This window comes from Coregonus clupeaformis, chromosome 15 (genome assembly GCF_020615455.1).
Source record: "Coregonus clupeaformis isolate EN_2021a chromosome 15, ASM2061545v1, whole genome shotgun sequence".
NCBI classification, from domain to species: Eukaryota; Metazoa; Chordata; class Actinopteri; order Salmoniformes; family Salmonidae; genus Coregonus; species Coregonus clupeaformis.
Window position 1 is genome coordinate 30,834,983 of NC_059206.1, and position 9,026 is coordinate 30,844,008.

Here is a 9,026-nt window from a genome sequence, read left to right on the forward strand (position 1 = left end):
TCACAATTGGTGATATGCTATTCTATTGATTAGGATACTGTGCGCCTCCGCTGGCTAAATCCATGCCATAGACAACTGCCCTACCGCTAAGACCAGCTTTTGGTTGGTCTTAAATATCCCCACAGCACTGACTGAAATTGGCACTTTGGCGCACGATTTGAAGGACACACCTCAAATATTTCCACCCCTCTCACCTCAGCGCAAGCAAGAGACAGGTGAATTAAGACAGGTGAATTACCAACCCTGGTGCAAGGGTTTGAAAATAGCAGAGCACCTGCTTTAAGAGGTCGAAATTACATTTAATAATTGTGCCGAAAATAGAGCCCATAGTGACAGTTGACTGACAGATCCATTTTTTTCCTCTCAGGACAGCCAGATGTAAACATACCCCACAATTGCCTCAGAGCTTCCATCACATACCCCCCTCCTCAACACACTCATCGCTCCTTTTCTCTGTTCTACTTGTTTAGCCATTGATGTGAGTCAGTGTGAGACCAATTTCCAGTTGAAGATGATTTACAGTCGTGACATCATTGCAGGACTCTTCAAACAGCTGTGTGCACAAACACTGCCACACACACACATACACACACACACACACTCCCTCCCAGGGTGATTACCTGTGCTACTCATTGGGGTGGTGCGGTGCGCCAGGTGTCTCACCGTGATAATACACACTCCGACTTTTAATCAAGCCAGCGCTTGTCAGCAACAACATGTTCCGCTGTCCTCACTATAGGCACGCACGTAATCACACACACACACACACACACACACACACACACACACAGACAAGGTTAAACTGTGATGTATGACTAAGCTGGTAATTGCAGTTTATCCGCCAGAACAGCTAAAAGTAACTATATCCCCACTTCCTTTCTCCTGTTCTCTTTCCCACTCATCCTCCTCTCCGATCCTCTCCTCCTTCTCTCATCTGTTTTCCTTCCTTCCCTCTCTTCTCTTTTCCTTTCCTGCTCTTCACCTTTCCTCTGTTCTGCTCTCTTCACCTCCCTTATCCTCTCCTTCTCTTCTCTCTTCACCTCCCTTGTCCTCTCCTTCTTCTCTTCTCTCTTCACCTCCCTTGTCCTCTCCTTCTTCTCTTCTCTCTTCACCTCCCTTGTCCTCTCCTTCTTCTCTTCTCTCTTCACCTCCCTTGTCCTCTCCTTATTCTCTTCCATAATAATGATATGAGAGGTTATAACTGTTTATGATGTTTGTTATGTCACTGTTATGACAGTGATATGTAGCTTCATAACATAGGGTTGTTTTGCAGCTCATCTCAACTCTCTGTCCAACAGCGACAGTCAAAGCATTCTTGTTGAACTCGCTCTGAAAAATGTATAAGAGCAGCTCTCTTCTGAGAAATATGTATGCATACAGACACACACAACCCTAAATGAACAATAAAGCTTTTAACCTTGGACCCTAGATATCCAAAGTAGCCTGCTTCTAAAAGTGGCTCATCAAAATAATTTGATGTGCGATGTGGGATAATACTCCAAATCAATGTATGAATAATTTAAAGTATTAATACATTATAATCTAAATGTAATCATGAACTGGATGGATTGCTCTTCAAGATATGGAATGACTTTGATATTACAGTGTTATTTCTGGGAACTCAAGTCATCAAATCTTATTGACATCTAATTAAAGTCAATATCAATGTATGGATATTTCAGTGTTTGTATTCTGTGTAATGGTGAACTGGAGAGGGTTTTCTTGTTAGGTTGAGACGTGACTGATGTTGACATCGTCCACTTCTCTTCATCGTGTGTCCCCCTACCCCACCCTAGCATCCTCCCTGACAACAAACCCTGTTAAGTTCTGTATAATTAAACTGATTAGAAAATTAAATGAATTATCAGCTCCAATGAGTGCTTTCTCATGCGGCTCAGTTTTATTACAAAAAAATAGTTTGATACAAATAAATTTAGATAACAGCAATGAACATGTATTTAACATACTCTATTGAACACTTGCCTCCTGCCACAGTCCTGTAACAACACACATCGTCTCACAAAATAAATAGAAAGAAACATTCCGTTTTTCAACTCCCTTCCTTGTAAAGAATGTGAACTAAAACACCCTGCTAGCACCCTCACTGTTCTAATTTCACTGTCATTTATATGATCACACAACTTAGACAATATAAATATGAAATCAAACCAATAGCAGAAATGCCCACAAACACAAAATAACACTTTATTAAGCTTGAGTGCCAGCCACAATTCATTTAACATATAGTGAATAAAAAAACAAACAATGTAAAAAATAAATAAATCTCTTTAAATTCAAAATGGAGTACAGAACAGAACGTTATGGCAACCCTCAAGATTTATTTTCTGTAATCAGTCTCATGGTAGATTTGGCAGCCAGTGATGGGTGGTCCCCATTAGCTAGGTGGTAGATAAAGGAGGTGGAGAGATAGATAGAGAGAGCTCAGCCAGAGAAGCAGAAATCCTCCACACTGTTCACCTTGATCCTCTGCAGCTCCTGCCGGTCCAACAGCCGGTACTGGAACACCACCCGGTTGACAAACCTGCCGCTGGACACCATCCTCACCACAGTGTTGTCACAACCTATCTTCATCTGGGCTGGAGGATGAGGAAAGGAAAGAAAAAATAAATAACTGTCAGACATGAATAACAGGTTTGTATCAGCGGGGTTGGAGAGTGTGTCAGCAAAAATAATACTTTCCATTCAACAATGGATCATAAAGATTTACTCTTAGGCTGCGTTTAGACAGGCAACCCTATTCTGATATTTTTTCACTAATTGGTCTTTTGACCAATCAGATCAGCTCTGAAAAATATGTGTTGTGAAAAGATCTGATGTGATTGGTCAAAAGACCAATTAGTGGGGGAAAAAAGATCAGAATTGGCTGCCTGTGTAGGCTTAAACATACAGTATTAGGATGGTGATGGTGTTGGTAGTAAATATCTACTCTAGTTAGGATGGTGATGGTGTGGGTAGTAAATATCTACTCTAGTTAGGATGGTGATGGTGTGGGTAGTAAATATCTACTCTAGTTAGGATGGTGATGGTGTGGGTAGTACATATCTACTCTAGTTAGGATGGTGATGGTGTGGGTAGTAAATATCTACTCTAGTTAGAATGGTGATGGTGTGGGTAGTAAATATCTACTCTAGTTAGGATGGTAATGGTGTGGGTAGTAAATATCTACTCTAGTTAGGATGGTGATGCTGTGGGTAGTAAATATCTACTCTAGTTAGGATGTTGATGGTGTGGGTAGTAAATATATACTCTAGTTAGGATGGTGATGGTGTGGGTAGTAAATATCTACTCTAGTTAGGATGGTGATGGTGTGGGTAGTAAATATCTACTCTAGTTAGGATGGTGATGCTGTGGGTAGTAAATATCTACTCTAGTTAGGATGTTGATGGTGTGGGTAGTAAATATCTACTCTAGTTAGGATGGTGATGGTGTGGGTAGTAAATATCTACTCTAGTTAGGATGGTGATGGTGTGGGTAGTAAATATCTACTCTAGTTAGGATGTTGATGGTGTGGGTAGTAAATATCTACTCTAGTTAGGATGGTGATGGTGTGGGTAGTAAATATCTACTCTAGTTAGGATGGCAATGGTGTGGGTAGTAAATATCTACTCTATTTAGGATGTTGATGGTGTGGGTAGCAAATATCTACTCTAGTTAGGATGTTGATGGTGTGGGTAGTAAATATCTACTCTCGTTAGGATGTTGATGGTGTGGGTAGTAAATATCTACTCTAGTTAGGATGGTGATGCTGTGGGTAGTAAATATCTGCTCTAGTTAGGATGGTGATGGTGTGGGTAGTAAATATCTACTCTAGTTAGGATGGTGATGCTGTGGGTAGTAAATATCTACTCTAGTTAGGATGGTGATGGTGTGGGTAGTAAATATCTACTCTAGTTAGGATGGTGATGGTGTGGGTAGTAAAGATCTACTCTAGTTAGCATGGTGATGGTGGTGGTGATGCTGATGGTGTTGGTGATGGTGTGGATTTGGGTGATGGTGATGGTGTGGATGTGGGTGTGGGTGTTGCTCACCGGGGCCATTGATGTTGTAGCAGAGGTCAGCTACTGGGAACATCTTAGACGGGTCCATCCCGTTCCCTCCCAGCAGCTCCACAAAGTCCCCTGCTCCCGCACAGCCTGGCATGGACTTTTGGAGAGAAAGAGACCAGCTCAGTGGATTAACAAGCATTTTTACTTCCCTTCCTACCCTTATTTTTTCTGACTCAAAGCATCCCCTCATCATCACTAGGAGCTAACACAAGTATTTAGGTCTTTGGAAGGGTAGTTATGAAAAAAAAAAAAATGTATGCACTCACTAACTGTAAAGTCGCTCTGGATAAGAGCGTCTGCTAAATGACTAAAATGTAAAATGTAAATGTAGTTCACTAAACCACCTCCCTTACAACTCCCTAAACATCTAAGCCCCCTTTACTCAAATCTGGACCTTGAAGCCTCCAATCAGGAACTGTTTCATTCAGACCTGTGACGCATGGTGAGTGGAATCTCTGGCCAATCAGTGAGTGGCATTAAATCAACCAAATAACTACCGGGGAGAAAAGAAAACCAACAGTGCTGCAGACCTCCAGACTCAGATGTGAGTAGCTCTGTTCTGTGTGGTGATGTCCCTGCTCAGGGCTCACCTTGATGGGGAAGTCGTTGAGGTGTCCCAGGCTGAGCTCAGCGATCTTGATCTCCACGGGGTAGATGATGGAGAAGCTGCAGTTCCTGTGCTGCTGGGGTATCACCATGGTGAAGCTGCCCTCTGGTGTCTGGGATATGATATTACAGGCTGTAGGGGGGGATAAATGAGTGTCTAGACTTTTCATACATGTTGATCTTCATTTAGCAAAGCATTTATCAATTTACAGTACGTGGGTACAATTTCTTAGTAAACAAATGCAAACACACACACACAGAAACACAAAAACATCAGCAGATGTACGACTTAGACGTGAGCAGCTCTGTGCTTGGTACATATGTCAGCTAGAGAACACACACTGCTAGGTGCTTGAAATTCCTTCACTCTCTGTACCATAACAGGTACCCTATCTATTAAGCGTGCTTAGCCAGTAACCGAAAGGTCGCTGGTTCGAATCCCTGAGCTGACTGGGTGGAAAATCTGTCGATGTGCCCTTGAGCAAGGCACTTAACGTTTATTGCTCCTGTAAGTCGCTATGGATAAGAGAGTCTGCTAAATGACTAAAATCTAGTAATACATCCCTGCTGCGCACCTTTGAACCTAATACTTAGTTGAGATACACATGCTTAGCTTAACCACAACTTACTCTGAAATCTCTCACTAACATGATCCAGTATTGGCATGCATTTGTACAACCTAAAGTGTTACTAAAGCATTAACACACTACCCTGGCATTACAGCGTGTGATAAAGAATTAAAGCAGTACATTGGCATCCTGCCCCATGTTAGCACATTATATGGCCGAGGCACTCTGCCAGACAGGCATTAGGTTCTATCATCAATGATAGCTGTTAAAAGTACTCCTGCACACACATTTAACTCAGCATGTTTATCTATACATCGAGTCACAATTGTCTGACACTAAGTATATAAGTAAAACCCTCAAGGCTATTAACAGTAAGACTGGCCATCAGGCTGGTTCAGGTTTCTACTCACGGAAAGGGTTGATGGGTTTCCTGACAGTCAGCGTGAAGGAGCTGCCGACTGTGTGAACGCGGAAGAACACCATGGCAACATTCTGAGATGACCGCACGGTTCTCCTGACAGTCCCGGAGTCACAGTAGTCCACGTAGCGTTCCATCAGCGGCAGGGCGTGGTCCTGGGAACTAGGGAACTTCTCTCCCTTCATCACCCAGCCATCAAACACCTGGAAGAGGAGAGGGGAGACGGGAGAGAGAAGAGGGGAGAGAGGAGAGGGGAGAGAGATGTGGACTTAATCAAAACCAGTCAATCAAACCCAGTTATCTCTTTAAGAAAAATGGCCAGGATTCGAACAAATGCAGATGAACGACCTGTGCACTGTGATTGACTTTTAAAAGTGATTTCCATTTAAGCTGGTGTCTTAATCAGGAAGTGACTCTCTGTAGTGTCAGTCTGTGTTTAAATCCAGGGTGGGACTTAACTGTAACCTTAGCACGGATTTACAGAGTAAAGTAAGAAAACAACACAGGAAAATACCCTATTTTCCCCCTGGTGACGGCATCTGCTAAGTGGCTATATATTTTAGTGGTAGGCTATTTACAAGTCTGTAATCATCTACTACTAAGAACGAGTGTCCCCAGGCTGGGGGGTGAGGCAAGGGATTATGCCTGGCCTTGGGTGCTCTCGGCAGGGGAAGAGGACTACTCAGACCTGGGCACAAATAACAACAACAATCTGCCAGAAATTTTATCCCGTCAATGTTCCAGAAATGCCCCTATATCCCTGGACCTGGTGGTGCTGATGTCAGTTAAGGTGGAGGTGGGAGTGGAGTATTTGGGACGTATGTGGGTGTGAAAGAGGTGGTGGCGTGTGTGTGTGTGTGCTGTGCATGCATGCATGCCTGCCTGCGTGTGTGGTTACCTTGATGAAGTCTCCACCCCTGCAGTCGATGTCAACGCTGTCATATTCCACACTGATGACCTGGTTGGGCTCAGCGATGAAGAAAGCAGCACAGCTGAGCTGAGGCCGGTCTGCTGTAAAGGTGAACTGACCCTCTGCTGCCACCATGTCCAGACACTCTGAGAGAGGGAGAGGAGGAGGAACGGAGGAAGAAAGGAAGGAAGGGGTTAGAGAAGGATAGAGAGAAAGAGGAGCGAGAGGGGAGAGATAGGGAAGAGGGCTAGAACGAGGGAGATGGGTGTGGGGGTAACAGAGAGGGGAGAGATAGGGAAGAGGGCTAGAACGAGGGAGATGGATGTGGGGGTAAAGACAGGGGAGGAAAAGAGAGAGGGAGAATCAGATACAGAAAGAGAGATGACATTGAAAGGGAGACTGAAATAGAGACAGGGTTAACATTACATTTTTTGCACAGTGGCTGTTTAAATTTTACATTATGAAGTGTTTCTGACAAACTTCAATCAATTAATATCAATTTCTAATTAATCAAGTAGTATTCATCAGTCTGTACATTTGGTCATGAAAGCCATACACAGATTATAATGATGTAAATTACAATAGGCCTAATCTCACATTAATTATTTTCGATTATGAATTATTCTCAGAATTCCAAACACAATTGTGACTGACAAATTCAGAGAAAGAAAATATGAAAAACACCTTCTTAATAAAAATATGCATTTTAGAAGGTGTGATAATGTCAACAGAAACGTATTGCTTCACAAGTCGACCATGTAAATGAAATGGAAAATATACCTATGGGGAATAAAGTTTTCTAGGAAATTACTTCAGTCAGTTACTTACGGAGGGGTCGGCTGTACATTAATTCCTCTGGTATTTCTCTTTTGAGCTCTGAATTAAGAAGTGAAAATAATCCTTCTGGAGTGATCTCATTTTCCTGCAAGAAAAATAAAAAAACATTTAGATAATATTTAAAAAAAGAAAGTTAAGATTTAATGTGGCCAAGTGACAGCAATATACCGTCAAGCAAGATAACACAAGGGTTTAAGTAAATGTTAGTAGCTACAGAATGCATAAATCAAGCCAATATGTTCAAAGACGTCTTGAGTAGCATAGAAGTGCGCAATGTGAACATTAGGCCTACTTTAGTTGCAACAACTTTTCTTACACAAAACACATTATGGCATTAATTGAGCTTTTATTACAAAGTCTAGTAGAGTAAACACGTGGGAACGAAAAAGGTCAATAAAAAAGGCAAAGTGTTTCCAGAGGCTTACCTCGATGTACCTGGTGTCTCCCTTGAGAACTGACAGACATAACACAACGAAGAACAGCTGCTCTCGAAAAGTCCCCTCCATATTGCTCAGTATCTCTCTCTGGAGTCTCCCTCACACCTCAAGAACAGAACTGGGGAAAGTCTGGTCCAGCGCTCCAAGCCACACTCCTTTTTATAGGTTGACGCACCGCGCGCTTCTCAATAAAAACGCACTCCGTAAAGATCAATTGCTACACAGTCCCCCAGATAGCGTGTTTGTGACGAGAGCAAAGGAGGAATCAATAGGAATCACAGTGCGCCTGTGACTGTGACTGTCAGATGAGCAGAGAGAGAGAGAGAGAGAGAGAGAGAGAGAGAGAGAGAGAGAGAGAGAGAGAGAGAGAGAGAGAGAGAGAGAGAGAGAGAGGGGGAGGGAGGGAGAAATAAAGCCAGAGAGAGCACTTTGACAGATGCCCGAGCGCTTAGGACTGTGATAAGCACATAGAGTGCATTCGGAAAGTATTCAGACCCCTTGACTTTTTCAACATTTTGTTACGTTACAGCCTTATTCTAAAATTGATTAAATTGTTTTTTTCCCTCATCAATCTACACACAATACCCCATAATGACAAAGCAAAAACAGGTTTTTAGACTTTTTTGCAAAAGTGCATGTCAGAGTTGAGCATGTCAGAGCAAAAACCAAGCCATGAGGTCGAAGGAATTGTCCGTAGAGCTCCGAGACAGGATTGTGTCGAGGCACAGATCTGGGGAAGGGTACCAAAACATTTCTGCAGCATTGAAGGTCCCCAAGAACACAGTGGCCTCCATCATTCTTTAATGGAAGAATTTTGGAACCACCAAGACTCTTCCTAGAGCTGGCCATCCGGCCAAACTGAGCAATCGGGGGAGAAGGGCCTTGGTCAGAGAGGTGACCAAGAACCCGATGGTCACTCTGACAGAGCTCCAGAGTTCCTCTGTGGAGATGGGAGACCCTTCCAGAAGGACAACCATCTCTGCAGCACGCCACCAATCAGGCCTTTACGGTAGAGTAGCCAGACGGAAGCCACTCCTCAGTAAAAGGCACATGACAGCCCGCTTGGAGTTTGCCAAAAGGCACCTAAAGGACTCTCAGACCATGAGAAACAAGATTCTCTGGTCTGATGAAACCAAGATTGAACTCTTTGGCCTGAATGCCAAGCGTGGCACCATCCCTACG

General features: G+C 43.1%; 1 protein-coding gene across 1 annotated transcript; it reads right to left on the reverse strand.

Moving 5' to 3' along the window:
- Positions 1–2,181: 2,181 nt before the first annotated feature.
- On the reverse strand, positions 2,182–8,105 carry LOC121583355 (corticotropin-releasing factor-binding protein). The gene is made up of 7 exons (XM_041899534.1): positions 7,833–8,105; positions 7,399–7,492; positions 6,559–6,716; positions 5,653–5,863; positions 4,658–4,806; positions 4,050–4,164; positions 2,182–2,597 (listed from the first exon to the last, which is right to left on the reverse strand). Exons 1-7 carry the CDS (start codon positions 7,911–7,913, stop codon positions 2,443–2,445), a joined length of 963 nt encoding a protein of 320 aa, XP_041755468.1. The 5' UTR covers positions 7,914–8,105; the 3' UTR covers positions 2,182–2,442.
- Between the last annotated feature and the right edge of the window lie 921 nt (positions 8,106–9,026).

Bases quoted from the DNA above. Each gene is read 5' to 3' on its own strand.
- LOC121583355 (XM_041899534.1), bottom strand. From the start codon at position 7,913: ATGGAGGGGACTTTTCGAGAGCAGCTGTTCTTCGTTGTGTTATGTCTG. The intron at 5,864-6,558 runs GTAACCACACAC...CTCCTCTTCCAG, and splicing joins GGGGTGGAGACTTCATCAAG to GTGTTTGATGGCTGGGTGAT. The intron at 4,165-4,657 runs GTGAGCCCTGAG...TCTCTCCAAAAG, and splicing joins TCAACGACTTCCCCATCAAG to TCCATGCCAGGCTGTGCGGG.